At 37.4% G+C, this 19685-nt stretch overlaps 1 protein-coding gene across 1 annotated transcript in view; it reads left to right on the plus strand.

The window, feature by feature from the left end:
- hpse2 (heparanase 2) overlaps positions 1 to 14115 on the plus strand; it is a 51320-nt gene extending 37205 nt beyond the window's left edge. Inside the window, exons 7-12 of the mRNA XM_004555815.2 lie at positions 4235 to 4328; positions 5145 to 5251; positions 5398 to 5512; positions 8501 to 8646; positions 10769 to 10915; positions 13047 to 14115. Coding sequence (XP_004555872.2) covers positions 4235 to 4328; positions 5145 to 5251; positions 5398 to 5512; positions 8501 to 8646; positions 10769 to 10915; positions 13047 to 13209 — 772 coding nt within the window. The 3' untranslated portion in view covers positions 13210 to 14115. The remainder of the gene's footprint in view (positions 1 to 4234; positions 4329 to 5144; positions 5252 to 5397; positions 5513 to 8500; positions 8647 to 10768; positions 10916 to 13046) is intronic.
- The last annotated feature ends 5570 nt before the right edge of the window (positions 14116 to 19685 follow it).

A 19685-nucleotide genomic window follows, 5' to 3' on the forward strand; every position in this document is an offset into this window, starting at 1 on the left:
TGCCATCAAGACTAAGTGGAAATATTGCAAAGTGGAAGCATTTAGGAACCACAGCAACTCAGCCATGAAGTGGCAGACCACGTAAAGTTATAGAGCAGGGTCATTGAGTGCTGAGGCTCATAGTGCACGAAAGAGTTCCTAACCTCCTCTGGTATTAACACCAGCAGAGCAATTTTGCATCATGAACTTCATGGCATAGGTTTATGTGGCCATGCAGCTCATGTAGGTGTAAAGTGTAGGTGGCCCAGTGCTTTTGTCCATATAGTGTTTTGTAAAGTGGATGTTTCATGATGTATTTGTATGTTTTTCTATGTCTGTGTGTGCATCTGTGAGATAGTGGAAAGAGCTTGTTGACCTGTTAACTCAAGTATTGCTAACTTAATTTTACCTCTTGTCAGTGTGTAGTGGGGGGACAGTAATGTATGTGCACTTAATAAAACAGGGAGTAAAGAATGGGCTTCACACTGAGCTCACACTAAACTAAAATAAGACATATAAATCATCTCAATAAATATATTGTTTTAAAACAAATTACATTTAAATTAACAATAACACTGACATCTATCCTGAAATTAACAGAACACATTTTTGGGGGAATTCCTGTTGATTGGTTTTTAAGGTAACTGTGATCTATCAGTATTTCAGTCAAAATCTGACTTGCATTTTATCGATAGGTTTTTATAGATTTCAGTGAAACATTTATACTCCTGAGAAGATGGATGTTAATGCCGATTCCCTGACTTATCCTCAAGCCATGCCATGTGGTTGACATTTGTGGTTTTCGACAAACTTTAATCACTTTGCTACACCAAGGCTCTCCAGCCTTATGTATAGTGAACTGCCTTACCAACAGGGGCTGCTTCTTGGTGAGAGATTTAAATTAGTTTAAAGTGTGTGAGGACATGGTGCCAGGTTTAAATTTGACCAAGAAAAGTCAACAAGACAGATTTACAATTTTTGAAGTTGCTGTTTAGTTGCCCCTGAGCAAAGCACATCTGAGACTAATTGCTCCAGTGGTGTGGACATCTGGGTGTGAAGCAAACAAGCAAGCTCCCTCAGTTAAATGCTCTAATAATGAAAGGCGCACTTTGACAAACCTCTCCTTTCAAATGAGCCCTTCTTGATTTAATCATTGTGGCCTTAAAGTGCATTAGAAACATTTTTTTTTTTCAAATATATATGTTAGTTAGTTAGTTTCACTATTTCAGCAGTGCTGCTTTTTACAAGCCAGGCTAACATGTTACAGCCAGAGGTTTCTTGTTTCCTGTCAGAATGGCAGTGGTACCAGTTCTTATTTATAGCTTATGTAAAGGGGGAGAAATAGATGTTAAAGGTGAAAATCACAAAGGGGCTGTAAATTTACTTGTGAAATCCTAAGGGATGCTACATATTCTTCAGCCGTTACGTAATTATGATTGATCTAATGATAACCTGATGGTCCACATTCAAGGAACACATCCTTTTCTTATTTTGCTACCCCTCTGCTTACTCCCAAAATCTCTTGCTACACCAGATGGACAATTTTCGGTGCCTCACATGCAGTTATTAAAAGTAAGTTGTTCTACATTGTTTATAGTTTAGGGCTTTTAAAAAACCATTAGCAAAAAATTCCACGAGTGCAAAAATTAGTAACAGTCTTCTAAAAGTATCTTCTGTGATCATTACAAATCAAAATGATTTATCTATAAATAAATAAATAAATGTACCATTTCAGCTAAATAGTTTTCAAACTGTGGTACTGATGCAGTTGCACCTCTGCTTCTGTCCATCCTTGTCTGAACTGATTACATCTGTGTCTCTAGGCTGTGCCATATTTTGGTGTTAGTGGAGTGCTAGATACTTTTGTAAGTGAGCTGTCTTTGATGTGGTGCTGGCACTTGGAGAGAGCGGTGGAGAACAAGCTGAGCAAGTAGATCTTTGTCTAAAAACATTCAGTTCCTGTGTTGTAAATTTTTGCATTTTAGTGAATTTTGGAACGTTTAGCCCAAAGTAGTATGCCAAACATTGAATGAACAAAGGAAAATTTTGTGGTTTTGTTTGAGGAGCTTGGACCTGAATACTAATTCAAAGTTTTTGGTCAAAATACTTGAGCATTGTTTGCATAATTTTGTGTGTGTGTGTGTGTGTGTGTGTGTGTGTGTGTGTGTGTGTGTGTGTGTGTGTGTGTGTGTTCCTGCACTAATGAACCACCAAGTTGAGTGTTTATCTTAAAGGCTAGTGTTGCTTTTTTACTGGATGCTTGTATATACTCTAAGCAAAATTAACCCTAATGGTAATTTGTAGTGTAAGATGTAGATAGAATTTGTGCTGTCTTATTCTGTTTCCATATATGAACTGGAATTTCTTCCCTTAGATCTAGACTGAAGAATTATTGTAAGCTCTCAGAAAAGATGACAGGATAGCCAAATAATTTGTGTAAGGCTATGACTTAATCCGTGCATTGTTTACAGTTTGAGGCCAGGAGCTTGGGACTTCTCCAGTGCTATGAGGAAAATTTCAACAAGGTTAAGCTCAGATTGCAACACTGCTTCACCCCACATAAACTAAATTCAGCTCTGTTCTCAGCAGTTTTGTTGGCACATCTGTCATTTCTGTAGACCTTTCCAAAAAGGTTCAGTAGAGGTTCTAACATAGTTTTTGAATTTATGAGCCCTTAGTTGTTATGATTATATGGTCTAATACTCTACTTTCATAGTATTTACAGTACCATTCTTACTTATGTTGTCCCCATTTATTTTGAAATTTTGATTAAGAAATATACTAACTAGCATTCTCCAAGAGACCTAAGTGTGTCTATTAAAAATTGATTGAGGAGAAGAAAAAAGAACAATTTTACATAAAATATTTTTTACTTCCATCTTTCTAGAAATTTGGCTATATCTTATAACATGTGCTGCTTTTAAAAATTTAGAAAAGGACACATCTACATTATTCCACCTGCTATGCATGCTTCGTTTTCTGATGTTTGTGCAAAGGATGATATTTAATGACATCACTGGGCTTAATAGTTGTAATTTCTTTTCACCATTATACCATTGATCACCCTGAATATTTTCATTTTTAATTTATAACAATACCCAGAGGATAGCATGTAAGAGGTGAACACTTGCTGCTGTCTTTTAAAAATAAATCATAACTATTTACTGAAGCAGTCGGCTGGATAATGAAACACTCAAGCTAAATATGGAAAATTTTAATATATAGGACTCTGGGATACTTTTGACAATATAACTGAGCAAGGCAGTTCTTTGTTCATAGAAATGCTGTTTCTGAAATAACTCGACCTTGGAGAGCCAATCACAGTGTACTGACTAATTAATTGATTGATTGAGTGTACAACTGTTGTCTCCCCCCTCTGGCAGTGAGAGTAATTACACAAACACGATCAAGGTAGTTTTATGATACACATCTCCCAATAAGGAAAAGCCAGACCTTACAGAAGCTGTGCCAGGAGGAGATAAAGGCTGTAGCCTTCTTTGTCATGACAATTACTGTTGTCTTAAGCTTTCTGGTTAGCTGGTCATTACTGGTTGATATAAAATGCATTCCTAACGTCATGCGTCTTGCCACAGGCACCAGATTAAAAACTCTAGGACAACAACAAAATACAAGGAAGTTTACCTGCCACAGATTGGTTTAGTGTTAAGTCGTTTTAACAGTTGAATGTAACAGACATATTTACGTGTTCACCGCGCTAACTTTGCAACTCACTCATCAAATAAAATAGTGGGGGAAAAAGCCTTTTTATGGCACCTGAATATGCACTAGACAGTGTAGCTATTATCACTGACTTTCCCTCGTTTAGAGAGTATGTTGGAGGGGATTTTTGTTTTCCCACAGGGTTTTGTTCAGCAGGACTTTGGCTCTAATAAATAAATTCTTCTCTTCATGCTGCCTAAACACTCTTTTTCTCTCATGTCTTTTTGTTTTTTATCCTTTTCTCACACACATGCAGATTGATGTCTTTATTATTCAGTCTGTCTGAAATGTCCATGCTTCCAAGCCATCCATTATGCAATCTCAGTAAAATTGGATTATCACTGCACTGAAATATAATTGAGTATGTCAGTGCCTGTTTATCAAAGCTGCTGTAAAACCTTTACAGTCTAAAGTTCATCGTTGCAAGGTTAGACTGAACATAAGCGGATGGATGGATGGATATCAAATCAAGGATATCAAATTTATATAAATTTGCATATATTTTCACTCTGTTTGTTTTGCATTTTCATTACAGTTATTACATGGATGGCAGAATAAACAAAGCAGAGGACTTCCTAAAAACTCGACTTTTGGACACGCTTGCAGAGCAGATCAGTAAAGTGACCAAGGTACTTAAGTTTTACTTAAACTTTGACTATAAATAATCCCAGTCATATGCATATATATTGTATTCTTGATAAAATGGGGATGCCTGTAATGACTCCTTAAACTCTGGAGTTCTATACCTGTAGTGTAAATACAAACTATATGACCGGACATATATTTGCATTTCTAATGAGTTTGCAAAATTCTGGATCATCCAGACCTGAGATAGTTTTGGGGCAGGGTTGCTGAAGAGGCCACATGTGCAAACCACAAAAGTAAGCCCTGAGGGTAAGATGGTTATGGCTGCCAATTCGTAATATTATCAAAACTGGGTGAGTTGAAAGATGATCAGGGAAAATAAGCAATCACTACCAAGAAATAAAACTTAACAGGAAAAAGGAGTGGGATTCCTCTGTGTACCACCACTCAAACAATAAGGTCACGTTTATGTCTTTCCGATTTGTTGTTATTATTATTATATTTATTATTGTTCTCTTTGTATTGCTAGAAGTATTTTGTTGCAAACTCTCACGACGTCTCACTCGTTTACAGAGACAGTAAAATGCAGTCATTTAGCATAACAAAACAAAGGTTCCTCTTCATCATTAAAGTTTATAAAGTTAAGAATTTAGGATTGTAATGCTCCTCAGATGGACTAGGGATGCTGCTTATCCCACCTCTTGTTCAATGTTAGCTGGCATAATCTCCAGCCGAGCCCAACCGTGAGTTGGATGGATGGCCCTCAGATAATTTTAGATGGAAAAGGTTGCACTGATTCTTAAGCCTAAAATGTGAAATCCAAATTTGTTGATAATTTTCTTTTCAATGACTCATCGCAGGTTGTGAACACACATACTCCGGGTAAGAAGGTGTGGCTTGGTGGACTTGGGCCAGCATGGGCAAGCGGCATCAGCAATCTCTCTGACACGTATGCTGCTGGCTTTCTGTAAGTATTGTTATCATCATACTACCTTTGCTTAAAACATTGGAAGCCACAATTAAAAAATCTTTCATATTTTCTAGTTTAAAGTATTTATTCCTAATAAAATATTGACTATTTCTCATGTATCACATATTTTTCACATATTGCAGGTGGATGAACACACTGGGTATGGCTGCACTGAATGGCATTGATGTTGTGTTGCGTCACTCATTCTTTGACTATGGATACACACATCTTGTGGACCAGAATTTTAACCCTCTACCTGTAAGCTTCTTTATTTTATTTCAAAAAAGATTAAAATGTCTGTTCACTTTCTTAGTGCTGCAATCAAAATGGCCAAGATCTGACCGGACAACTATGCAAGAGTTTTCCCTTATTAGACTTGGTGCATTGATGGCACCTCTTACTCTTTCCCGTGGGAGCTATTAGCTGAGATGAAAGGTGTTTAGTGGTGATGAGTAGTTAGACGCGGGGGCAAAATGCCATGTAACCTTAGCCCTTTATCAGTAGCACAGGACAGTGTCACTGCTCCCCTCAACCCCCATCATAACTTTGTGCTTCTCTGTGTGGGACAGTCTGCCGGTGAGAGATCTGCAACCTGAGAATCTGATGCACAGGCATGTTAGTCAAATAGCCTGCAAACCTGTGTGGAATGAGACTGCCCAATGCCAAGTTCCCCGGTGGTTTGGTCTAAAAAATAAAAAAAACCTAAAAAACGTATTATTGTTTCATTGTTAGTCACTTGGTTGTGCATTATTAGAATATGAGGGGGGAATTATATTAACACGTGTAAGAGGTATACCTCTGCAGTCCCGATGTTTGTTTCTTATTAAACCCTCTAATTAAATTCTTTTTAAAAGGGTGCTTTGTAGCATTGTCTCGCTTTTTAGCTAATCTCATTTTGTTAAAAAAAATCCTGAAATGTCAAGAAGTGATAAAATGGTACCACATGTCAAGTTCATAAAAAAGATTTATTCAGTTAATAAAAATGGGTTTATATAAAGCAGAGGCAGTGTAGGGTGAGAAGATTATATTAATGACAGTAACTCATTCTTCCAACAATAAAGGAAAAAATGATGGAGTCTTGGCATTTATCAAACATTTGTTATTATTTAGGACTTATATTCTTTTTCTTTTCATTTTGCTTTACTTAGAAATAGGTAGTCTAATGTGTACTGGGAGCTCCAAAATACATTATTAGCTGCTAATGTTATTGGGCTCATGAACTAATTACATCTGCAAAACATTTTTCAGAAATTCCCTCATTAGATCTCACTAGCGGGCATGCACTTACTTTAACCTCACTTCACCTATAAGATATTAAACAATAAAGATTGCTTCATTTTTTCCTCCCTCTTTGTCTCCATTATTTTTCTGGGAATGGGGATCTCCCGCTAAGATCACAATGCTTTTAACATGGCTGGATGTCTGAAGGCTGCACCAGCCTACCTGCTGAGAGAATTCACTGCAGCGCCAACCTGTCCACTGCATGGGAAATTTATGACCTGGCCCCATCCCCTATAGGATGACTCCACCATTGGTAGAATCTAGTGAAAGCCCCCAGCCCACTGAATGGCTCAACTGCCTCATCTTTTTTCCACACTTTTCTCCCCTCCCCTTCCTACTTTTTTTTTAAAGCATACTCTTCTTTCCCAATCATGCTTCTCTTTCCTGTTTTGTGTTGTTTTGACTCCACATGTGTCAGCCATCCCCTTTAGAAGTGAGCAGTAAACACCTAAATTAAAGAGATGGCTGATTTTGTCTGAGATCCATTCTTTAAACAGAACTCTGTCTGACTGGCACTAAGTAAGGAGATTTTTGCTCACCGTTAAAGAAGAAAGAATTTTCAAAAGCAGGTTGATGATGCAATGGGCTGAATCTAATTTGTCCGTATTAGCTAACCATAAAGGTTTAATTGTTATCATCCTTTGTTACCTCTGAGCAGCTGAAGTTTGTTTGGTGTCTGGTGTTTTTATTTTATTTATATTGGCATGTTACCAGTTCTTGAAGTAATGGTTGTTCCAGCAGTTGACGTTTGTCTGTATATCTATCCAAGGGGGGAAAGTAAGGTGCAAAAATACAAAATTAAATTTAAAAAAGACACGGAAAGGGATGAAAAAGACGATGGCGAGCAATAGGATAAGAAGGAAACAGTTACACAGCTGGAGATCTAGAACCTCAACAGATATTTCTCTAAAATATTCCACATTAACAATCACTAATCATTGCTGTGGTCATCACAGCCACAGATTAAATTCTATCGGTTTATTGGTGTTTTTTGTTACATGTGTTTTTGAAATTTAAAAACAAAGCAACAAGTTTGGAATAAATGAAACCCAAGACTCGTCACTGCTCTTTGTCTTATTCTTTGTGTAATAATCATGGATCATACATTCATTCATCCGTCCCTCTGGCCGTGGCCACCACTATACTGTTCTATACTGTGCTGTGCTTCTTCGATGCCTTGGCAGCAAATTAAGTTAAAGTCTGAGTGGAAAAAAGAAGCCCTTAAATGTTGCCATATGCAGGATTGCATGGGAACTTCCTGAGGAGCACATGTTGTTCTGGGTCTCTTGAAGAGGTGTTGAGTCCCTATAGTCTATAGAGTTTAACTTAGTATGGTGGGCCACTCAACAATCATAATGAATACAGCAATTCATGATAGAGGATAATATTTTGTAAAAATGTCATATTTAAGAAGTGTCAAATCTAAACGAGTCAGCGGTTGTTAAATACAATGTGACGTGTGTCATGTGACAGTGCGCTCCAACTAGAAGTCCAGTATTCAGACTTGATGTTTTTGTGCACCACATCTCTCTTTACACACGTTAGCCACTTACGACACTTACTTAACTCTCACAGCTTGCGAAACCAAATCTGTTTCTACAATCACCGGGACATTTCATGTCTCGATTAAAAACAATAGAGATTTTGGAGCTGTTCTGTTTGAGGGGAATCCAGAGTTTCTCTCTTTTTTTTTTTTTTTTTTTTTTTTCTTAATGAAATGTTGTTTTCTTTTATTTTGCATGTAAAACGTCTTCTCCACACCTATTGCTTTTTACTGGTGTCTTTCAACTGTCACTACTGGAACCCTGTCTTGAAAAGTTACAATGAGAATCAATTAACTAATGCAATCATAAAAATAATGCAAATTGTTGTCTCTTTGTGTGTGTGTGTGTGTGTGTGTGTGTGTGTGTGTGTGTGTGTGTGTGTGTGTGTGTGTGTGTGTGTGTGATGATGTTTCATTTACAGGATTACTGGTTTTCTCTGGTGTTTAGACGTCTGGTTGGTCCCAAGGTTTTAGCTGTGCGAGTGGCTGGACTGCAGAGGAAGCCGCAACCAGGACGAGTCATACGAGACAAACTACGTATCTATGCCCACTGTACCAGCTATCAAAAGTACGTGCTTAACTACCTTGGATTAGTTTGTAACCTGTTCCAGTTTTGCTGCTGAATGCTCATAGACTTTTAGTAAAGTCTAGCAATACTTTCAGGAATGTCAGACAGAAAACAGATGACTGTAGTTTAAAGAACGCCCCCTCTTGCCTCTCACAAACACCTGAGGCTGGTGTCTGGTGAGGAAGAACAAAATCCCTAACTCCACCATTTGGCTTCCCATAAATAAGCAGACCATAGACACCCGCTCATTCACAGCTCAGAGACTATAAAACTTAACGGGTATCACTTATCAGGTGTGTGGGTTCTGTCTCCCTGTCGTCAAAGGGCTGCTGAAAGGTGTGCACAGACCTTTATCCCATGTCAGATTGGCTGGAGGGGGATATTTGAGGGGGAGGGACAATAAGGCAGTCTGTGCCGCGAGGAGATAAAGAGTGCCACCATGGCCTGTTCAAGGTTATCATTTAACCCAGGCCAGTGGCTGTCAGCACTAGGGTAGACTTACGGCCATACTCTAGACGGTGCTCATTTACAGGTGGAGCATCTCTTAGAAAAATATCGGAGCACGGCAAAAATAGGTGGTTGATAAATGTGCAAGAAATACTACAGAAGCGTGAGTTCTAGTGACACTCATGCAGATATTCTAAATAGTTTTCAACAAGTGTACTCACTCAGTCTCTTGGTATGTATTGTAAATTTAGGAGTAGAGAAATGCCCTCGGCATGTGGAGTCACTGAGCTCCACTCAAGATACCAATCAGCCCTAGACTCATATGTTCAGACAGTGAAGCACTAAAGCAGTCTGTCTCAAATCCAAAGCCACTTCAGTTGCCATTATTTCTGCTACTTTGTGGTTTTACACAGTCAGCCCTTAAGTAGGCAAACCATTGTAGTCTTGGTGGTTTGACTAAATTGTATTAGAGAGCAAAGAATATAAATGTGTCCAAGCAGTCTTTGCAGATTAAATATGACTTCCACTGCCCTTTTACCCCTTTTAGTGGTTTGAATGGCATTTTTTTTCACTTTCCAGCGATGCTCCAACATCAAACAGCATCAACACATGTTTATGTTCCTGGTTTGGATCTTTAAGAACCTCATCATTTTAAAGGTCTAAAAGGTTATTATCTCCTACTCCATCTAACCATCTGAACCATGGTCCACATTTCTGAGAAACAAGGCTGTAGGAGTTTAACACAGAGCCAGATATAATGTGTTCCCAGTAGGAGTACGGGACTATATCTCCTGGTAGATATATTAAACATTAACAGTCCTGCCGGGTTACTGAAATTGCTAAACCTGTGCACAAAAAACAAAGGTAAACATAAAACCAAAATCCAATATTGCTTTGAAGATATGAGATTTAGGAGGTGGTAACTGGGAGCGATGTCTACCAGACGGTGAACACCAAGGCTGACATGTGGTATTCACTAGAGCTGTGTTGTCTTTGTCCTCATATATGGGCTCTTATTAGATTTTATCATGTTTGTCTTATCTGTCTCACTGAGTTATTTACCTTTGACCAGTATTCCTATCAAATTGTGTCCCCGGTGTTTTGCTCTAAGGAGAGGGACTCAAAGACTGTTGTCTGTGTAACTCAAGAAGTGTTGCCCTTTGTGTTCACACCCCTCATTTGACCCTGGGCTAGACAGCGGCAGGTTTCAATACTGGATATTGTATAAGAGAAGCAGATTTCTGTATTAGATAGACTTTAATGGAATGATAAAGGCTTCAAAAATGAAATGCAGTTTAATATGTTGATGCTAAATATACAGTAGATGATGGGTTTTAGGCTATAATAAAAAGTAACTTGCTATGTAAAGGAATTTCCTTTTTTTAGCCGGCTTTATCTTTCTTTATTAATTTTCCGAAAGCCTTTTGATCCAGATTAGATCAAGGAGTCGTGGTTTTATTCCATTACTATATGGGATGCAAATATCAAAGACTTTCTTCTCTTTGTAGTCATCTTTAATTATAGAGAATTTTATTCAACATGGCAATGTAATATATAATGAATCCCCATTAACAGATGTGGAGAGGCGACGTTTTCTGTTGTGCCCTGATCTTTTTTTTCTAAATGTAAAAGAAAATTAATGAGGCAGTGTCCATCTTTTTCTTTGTGACACTAGTCATAACTATGTCAGAGGATCCATAACGATCTACATCATCAACCTGCATCGATCGAGGAAGAAAATCAAATTGGCTGGAACGTTACGGAACAAGACTGTCCATCAGTACCTACTGCAGCCCTATGGCAATGATGGACTGCGAGCCAAGTTAGTATCTCTAGTCTCTTACACATGTGCAGATATAAACTTAAACATGCACACGTGCTTTAGGTAATTGTTTTCTATGTGAAACAGTTCTTTTCTATTTATTTATGTCGCTCAAAAAAGAGAAATGTGACAGTTCTTGCTCATATAAAACAAAAAGAAAAGAATAAAATGCTGATTATTTGTACACTGCTTGAGTAAACCTTGGTTTGTAAAAGGAATTACTTGTGCAAATGTCAGGAAAAACACTGAAATGGAGAATAGGAAAATTATAATTTTATAAACAAGTTTATGCCTCCAAACTTAATAGGGTGTTAAACATCAAAACTTCAAAGAGCTGCAGTGACTCAATTTACTTTTATGACCACAGTGTATAATTTATATGGAGCCAGCATGCTGAGTAAGTGCCACACCGCAAAACATGCAAATGTACTCTCAAATGCAATTACCTTTTCCTGTCTTTATCTGGATTAGAGTTAGGTGAAGACAAGTATTCTCATAAAGAATAATGTGTAACAATTAAAGCTAACTGAAAAATAAAACTTAAGTTTGTTCAGATGGTCATTGTCATTGCACTGCTTTAATTTGCCACCTTAATTATTGAAGGAAATTTTCAGATAGCACAGTCCTTTGCAAAGTTTTAGTGTGTTTTCATGTCCTTTTTTGAGTTTGTTTTTATAGCCTACAACAGATGTTTTAGCAATCGATTTTTCATTTTATATACATTCCATTTAGCTACAATATATTTCACTTTATGTAACAAGGTAATATAATTCCCATTTCCTTAAAATGTCTCTTAAAATAAAAACTTTATGGTTTCAGTCTTTAACTCTCTCCCTTAATCCCCTGGCCTGTTATTCGGACTCAGACTTAAGACACAAATCCTGAAATAACAGTCTAATGACCTAAGACTGTGTGTGTGCGTGTCTGTCTTTTTGTTATATGATACCCATATGCGGCCTTAATGAAAGCTCAAGCATGATCCTTTAATAACAGTGTAATGATGGAGGATGTTTTAGGTGTTAGAACAGGATCGCAAGGCAATTAATAGGAGAGCAAGCTAACGATGTGCCTGGCCTAAAGTGCTTTCATTTACCACATGGAGTGCAGGGAGATTTTTATGATGAATTTAGCAACACCAGATGTCTATAAATTGGTTTGAGTAGTGGAACTTTTTAAGTTTTCAGACCCATGTATGTGAAGAAAGGCTTTGAGCAGTCCGGTTTGAATTACAACTTCTCATTAGTGAACATCATTTTATTTGATCTTTTCTTGAATTCAATGTTCATGTAAAAGTCTTCAAACCACTGCCCTTTATTCCTTTATTATTGTGAACATTACAATCTCAGGGGAAACGCAGATAGAAAATAGTGTGGACAGACTGCATTTACATTAATAATAATTAGCATATTGTGTCCTGTATGGATAAAGAGAACCACTGTGAATTAAAAAAGCAAAGGTCATACTCAAACTGACTGTTATTTGGTTTAATGAAACTGGTGTTTGACTTTGTAAAATTGGATTTGTTCACGTAAGTAGATTTCTATGATCATGCCTAGTCAGGAGTCTTAAAAAAAGAAAAAATAAATATTAATAGGTTTTACAGTAGATGAAGATGTAGCAGGGGTTATTTTGATGAATGTGACAACCTAAATCATTACAATATAAGACTTTAACAGAGTGTCTTAGAAAATTGTTTCATATATATGAGGAGCATATTGGTTTTTGTAGCCTTATGACTTTTATCACAGTGAGCAGCTGCAGTAAATGCAGCTAAAGCCAAATATTAGGGAATACAGATGACCCAAAATGTTAACAGAGAAATAAACTTGGGTTTGCTCTTGGTATTTTCCACTCAACATGTCAGTTTTCACACTTTGCAGATGTTTTAATTACAATAATGTGACAACAGCACCCCTTGCTGGCAGAATGATAGGCAAGATACAAGGCCCATGAAATAATGAAGATCCCGAGTCTTTTGTTGATAAAGTCTTACCATGGCCTACCAGTTTTATTTGTCAGAAGGCAGGGGAAGAAGACTTGGAATATAAGACGGTCGGTAAATTTGATTATGTGACTTAAGCATGTTGTAACTCACTGAGTTAACACACCGTATTTCTTCTTCTCTTTGCAGACATGTCCAGTTGAATGGGGAAAAGCTGGTCATGATGAACAATGAGACATTCCCAGAGCTGAAGCCCAAGACATTGAGGGCGGGACGGACAATAGCTATGCCTCCCATGACTATAGGTTTTTATGTTATCAAAAATATTAATGCTTACGCCTGTCGGAGATAACATTGATCCTTTATCCCCATGAAGTGTCATCTGATACCACACCACCAACACCAGTTTTACTCAGATTTTAAAGACTAGAATACCACTTTGTGAGAAGTTTTACAAAATGCTCAAGTACTCTTACAGACAAAACAATTCTCTGGATAACAAGCTTCCATCCGCACTGATATATATTTAAATGATCAAGCAGATTAAAAAAACAAACCCAGGCTTTCTAAGTCAAGACACACACGCACTGAAAACATCCAATTGCTTTTTACCAGCAGTTCCTCAAATGCTACAAGACTGCAGTTGCAGAAATAAAATAAAAAAACACAAATTTTTTAACCATGTGTTAGAGAGTTTAGACTTTTGAAATTTTATTTACAGCCTCTATTTCTAATCTTTGACCTACAGAATGAGGAGATTTACACAAATCACTTTCAGTATGACTTGATCCTTTTCACAGAGAGAAAACATACCATGGTGTGTTTCTTCTTGACCCCATGCTGTCTGTGTATGTTTGTGTATGCATGTGTTTTATTGATAAAGCTACTGATGTGTCTGTTGAGGGTGCCGCTCAAACCACACTTTGTTTTCCTCTGCCATATCAAATGGCTGAAAATTGCAAATCTCTTTTTTCCCCTCATTCTTTTTTGTGTGCATGCTTTGAGGATCTTTGTGCGCACTTCAGTTTAACTGCAGGATATAATAGACAGGATGTGTCACTAGCTGTTTTGCTGTGATGCGCAGATAGATAATGTGAACCCATCATTCACATCACCTGGATCCACAGCTAAATCAGACTATAGATTAAAAAAAAATCAAATACAGATTTTTTTCAGGTACATTTTAGCACTTCTTACTCTTTTCTTTTCTTGATCTTTTGTTTTTAATCCTTTAATGCTGCTAGGTTTCTTTTGTACTAAATATACTATATATATATATATATATATATATATATATATATATATATATATATATATATATATATTTTTTACAGTACATATTGTACAGGTTCACTGTCATATTATTAGATTATGTATTGTACATAAAAAAGAGTGATAAAGTGTTTTAAGCTTGATATGTTTACTTATATTCAGTATACAACTAATTTATATTGCTTTGTCTTTATATTTCTATTATATAAGAGTTGTACTAATGCCCCAATTTTAAAGCAAAATCTGTGCAAAAGAACAAAAAAGAACCTGTAGGAATGTACTCATTCAGTAACAGGGTGACCAACTGACATTGATTTTAAAAAAATAAACACACACATGGTGGTGGGTCTAATTAAAAGGGGGGGGGGGGGGGGGAACCAACACACAAATCCAACTATCTTGCGATGGTTTACAGACTGTCATCTGCATTTTACTTCAAAATATTTTGACTAACTTATGCTGAAAAGTAAGACCCTCGAGAGAGCTAGTCATGACGCCTTTTGAGCTTTAAACTGACACCATTAAGAACAGTGATAAGCAAGTGCAGGTTAAGTGTCTAAACATGTAAAATATAAAAAATAATTATCCTCTGAATGTGTTTATAGTTAATGTGGAGATGTTCATATTTCATTTGGAGAGCATTATTTTATATATGTAAAGTGTGCCTATATTATTTTTTGGTAAAAAAAAAAAAAGTTTACATGAATAATAAAGACCTAAAAATACCCAAGATCTTGAAAGCTTTCTTTATTTTCTTTTGTAAAAATGAGCAATTCACCACAGACTACACTAAAACAAAGAATGTAATCCTACTCAGATGTTAGTTTGTCTACAGGTCAGACTCCATAACCTTTGACTGTAAATTCATTATAGCATTAACGAGGGGATTTGGGAGGAAGTTTTACGTCTGCACAAACAGCTAAGTCCCATCATGTGAAAGTGCACTGAAACCAGACTCCACAGCGGTTCTCGGGACATGACGGAGATCTGCAGGAGCACATGGTAACCAATAGAAAAAAGAAACAAAGAGATCGGAAGATATGATTTATACTTGCACAAGAGCACAAAGCAAAGCAGAAATGCCCTTGTACTGTGATCCCAATACAAAGGCACGGTATTAAAGTTTACCATCGTTTGTGCACTCACTCAATCAGCTCTTTATACACACACACAGACTGTTAGACTCTGTGGCCCAGTTGTGGAAGCAGCTGGAGCAAGTCTTTGTAGCGGGAAGAGTGCTGTCTTGTCACTGCATGAGGCAGCTGCTGATGGGAAACATGAAGCCAGGATGAACTAAAAGTCCAGACCTCAGCTTGACCCAGACAGGCTAAACCTGAGCCACACTTGGCTCAGTGTGCGCTGATGCATAGACAACTGGAATCTGCTTGGTAGACTCGTATAGAAGGGAAATAAAGGACCATGGTTAAATGCCCGTCATCTAGGTTCCTTCGGGTTCTCCTACACAAGAAAAACTCCACTGAGCAAATTTGATCTTTCCTGACACGGAGTCGTTACCACTGGCACCCCTTCAAGAGCCTGATCCAAAGCATATACCTTGAATTAGATTTTGTGCCATTCATGCGAAATAGCTTCTTGCTTTCATGTAAGGAGCAGAAATGTTTGGTCTGAGAAATGAACTTCAGGAACAGCCTCCTTTCACATGTGGTTTATTTTAAACAGCCCGACATTGTTGACATGTAAGAATCAAACCAGACTCGTTAACACCTGGCCCATTTCATCTGGGATCTTTGAAGAGGAAATTTTATTCATTATACTGTGTTGGCTACACATATATATACAGGGTTAGATAAAAACATGCTTTATTTTCAAAGTAAAGTCAGAGAGAGAGCAGACGTAGAATAAGATAAGTCGATTAAATTGGGCAGCACGCTCCAGAAAATTGCTTTAAATCTCAGTTGCCAGTGCGGGTTAGAAATATTCTTACATCAGCTGTTGATATGGATCAGAAAATAAAACTGCATGCCTTTCTGATGAAAAGCATGTTGAATTTGTTAACTACCCGCAGTACCTCTGCCCTGAAAGTAATGGTTAAGCAATAATTGACCGAGGCAATGGGAACAGTGAACTTAGTGAACTTCCTAAGACTCAGAACAGGATCTTATCAACCTGAATGGGTTGAAATGGTTTTGTTTGGCAAACTCTGGTTCATATAAACCCGTGCTTTGTGACAATAACGGCTGAACATCAAATCCTCTGACAAAATCAAATTCTGTTGTGGTTTAGGAGGACTGTATGGTGTCCAGCCACTTCTGCGTGACAGTCTCTCCTTAGCCGAGGTAACTGCTACTAACACTGTTTATACTCCATGATCCATTTTGAGACATGCAAGGCCCTCTTGCCCTGTTAGCAAACACTGAGGATTTCTAGATGTTTACTCTGTATATACAGGATACAGCTTAAGTAAGACTTCTGTGGATGCCGGATACCTAGAAAACTGATGGACCAGATTAGATTTTGGCCCGCAACATTGAAGTCTTGGCATTTTGAACCATTTTGAGCTAAGCAAGGTTAATAAAACATAAATATTTATCCTACTATGGTTCTTTGCTCCACTCAGCAGCCAAGCATACAAACAGTGCCGAATATTATGATATAACACAGATTTGCTGAAGACTTTTCTCTGAAAAACATAATGATATTTGTTGAATATGTTTTTATATGGAAGATGTGTGTAATATGTTGTTTACTGCAAAGGTTTTAGGCACCAAAAAATCAACATGCTTTCATAAATATAACCATTTAGTTTTTTAGGTCGTACAATATGGATCGAACAGAATACACAAGTCAACATTTCGTGAAACCAACTTTGCATTCAGCCTAGGTTTTCCAGGTTGTTCAAAGCACCTCCAAGAACTTGAAACTGTTCTTGTGCAGATCTAAGCTGTTCCTACAGTCTCTGTAAGAACAGTTTCTCACACTGACCCAATGGCATTGGCCCCAAAGTCAAACTGGCCCAGTGGCCTGTAAAATTAACTCAGTCCAGAAAAGATGCCTTTCCTTTTTTGGAAAATGTTTGTTAAAAACACTCGGTCACGCTATAGGTCTATTCGTCTTTATTCTCACTGGCACTAAGATCTAGTAAATGTCAATTCTGTGGTAACTGTGACGCTCCTGCATGAGTGAAAACCTGATCTAAAGATTAAGACAACAAATTGTCTGTCCCAGGACTTTTTGTGCCTACTGTGATAAATGGGTGGATGTTCACTGTGTTTTCATGCTTCAGAATCAGTTTTGGACCAATTAGAACATTAATCTGTTCATCCATCATTCCATTGACTTTCAGTTCAGTTCATTTTTATTTCAAACATGTGCCTTCACAATCATTACAAAATATCATTCCATTATTTGTTTGAAAAGGAGTAGGCAGAAGTATTTACTTATTTGTCCCTACCCCCTCAAGTTTTACCTCTCATTCATTTAATTTTTTTTTTAGTCTTAAATTAAACAAACAACATATGAAACAAAAGTAAAACAAAACAAAACATACATAAATCAAAAACAAGAAATTAGCAAGCCCCACCACAGTATAGTTTCTTTCATATGAAAAATACAGAATGTGTATATTTGCAGATACACAAGTTATGGAAAAACAAACAAACCAAAACCAAAAACCCCCCAAAAAGAACCACAACACCATTACCAGCAACATTACCGTCCTGGGTTAACCCCGTTTTCTTCATTCTTATACTTATTTAAAATTATGTTTTTATATTTTACTTTAAACTGTTTTATGTTTTTACTGTCTTTTATTTCTTCTGTTAGACTGTTCCATAATTTAACTCCTGCAATTGAGATTGACATAGTTCTTAAAGTTGTTCTAGCACTTTGTATTTTTAAATTCCATTTCCCTCTTAAGTTATGCCCACCTTCTCTTCACTTTCTTCCACTTCTCCAATTCCAGGTCACAGGGAGCCTCAAACTTATGCCAGCTGTCATTGGGTGAGACGCTGGGTACACCCTGGACAAGTCACCAGTGTATCGCAGGGCTAACACAGAGAGACAAACAACCATGCATGCTCATATTCATGCCTATGACCAATTTAGAATCACCAATTAACCTGAGAAACATGCTTTTGTGGGAGTGCCACCCAAGCCAGCAGGCCACCTCCTAAAATCTTTGCTCAGCATGCAGAGTAAGGTCCATGTATATAGCTTGTTATTTTAGCCATTTATCAAAACATGTCACATTACCGCTATAGAAGGATGAGATTCAAAAATGCAGACTTTTGGTTTAATTCAAAAGTTTTTAAGGTTTCCTCAATAACCTTTGAAGAACAGAATTTTGATACCCAGTCCCTGGTTTTTAGGGACTCATGAGCAATTTGGCAAATTAATATAATATTAAATAAAAAGCTCCACATTTTTTCATGTGACAGGTTTTATATTGACTGTCCTTCCTGACAAAACACCAAAATTATTTCTGTCTCCTCCAGGGATTGAACTGGGGGTCTTTTGGTTGCAAACCCCTACACTTTGAAGTCTCGTAACATAATATGAAATATAAAGCTACTTAGATAAAAACGTTTTGTGACTGTGTGCATTGTGGAATCTATGTTTTTTATGAGACTTTGCCTTTTTAAGTTGTTGTTTGTTTCTGGGGTCTCCGGGCTTTAATTTTGACTTCAGGTAGCAAAATGCAGCTTAAAATGGTCAATATTCCACTTCCTGACCTTCAAAAACTCGTGTGATGCCATCGCTGTTTGTTTTAGATCTGTGCTCTAACGCACTGCTGCATTTGACTAAATCTGAGCACAAAGTTTAGAATTTATCAGGCTGCTTCTCTTTTCTGTCAATAAACACTTATTACACCGTGTGTTTAACAGGTGCTTTCCCCTTCACATCATTAAAGAGAAAACATCATCAGCAAAGGTGGTGGAAGTCTAACTTCCGGAGGAGGGGAGAAAAGTCTTAAAACATTTTGGGCAATAACAGCACTCTTTTTAGATTTATTTTTTTTTATAAATATGTTTTTACGGGTGACTTCATACATGCAACTGTGACACCAAAGTGACCACTTAAATTAAAGAAAACTTTAGTGACAACGCTTCAAAATAAGTGTCTAAATAAGTGCTTTTAGATATTTCAGGATGGCTGTCAAGTGGCAAGACTTGGTTCTACAAGGGCTTTGTACATGTACACGTTTATCTGTCTATCCAGATGAAATGTTGAATAGCTTTTTAGGTATGAAAAGCCTAATCTGGCTTTTCTAGGCTGATCTCTGATTTGCACATTCTAGTGAATGAACTGAAAGGGAAGCTGGGGAGTGTTCTTAAACTGGGTAGATATTGTAAAAGCCTTTCTCTTTACCATGGAAAGCATCCTGCTATCATCCAACAATGTTGTCTTGCATGGGTGTCCAGAACGGGTTAGGGTTTTTTTTTTTTGGGGGGGGGGGGGGGGGGGTTGGTTTTTAATGCTGCTCAGTGTTTTCTTTTTCCCTCTGAATGTAGCAAACATCTTTGATTTCAGCACCACTCGCTCTCTGGTGGAACTGTTCTGATTTTGCAGTACAACTACCTGTTTCTCTTGCACTCA

Source organism: Maylandia zebra, linkage group LG13 (genome assembly GCF_041146795.1).
Source record: "Maylandia zebra isolate NMK-2024a linkage group LG13, Mzebra_GT3a, whole genome shotgun sequence".
NCBI lineage: Eukaryota > Metazoa > Chordata > Actinopteri > Cichliformes > Cichlidae > Maylandia > Maylandia zebra.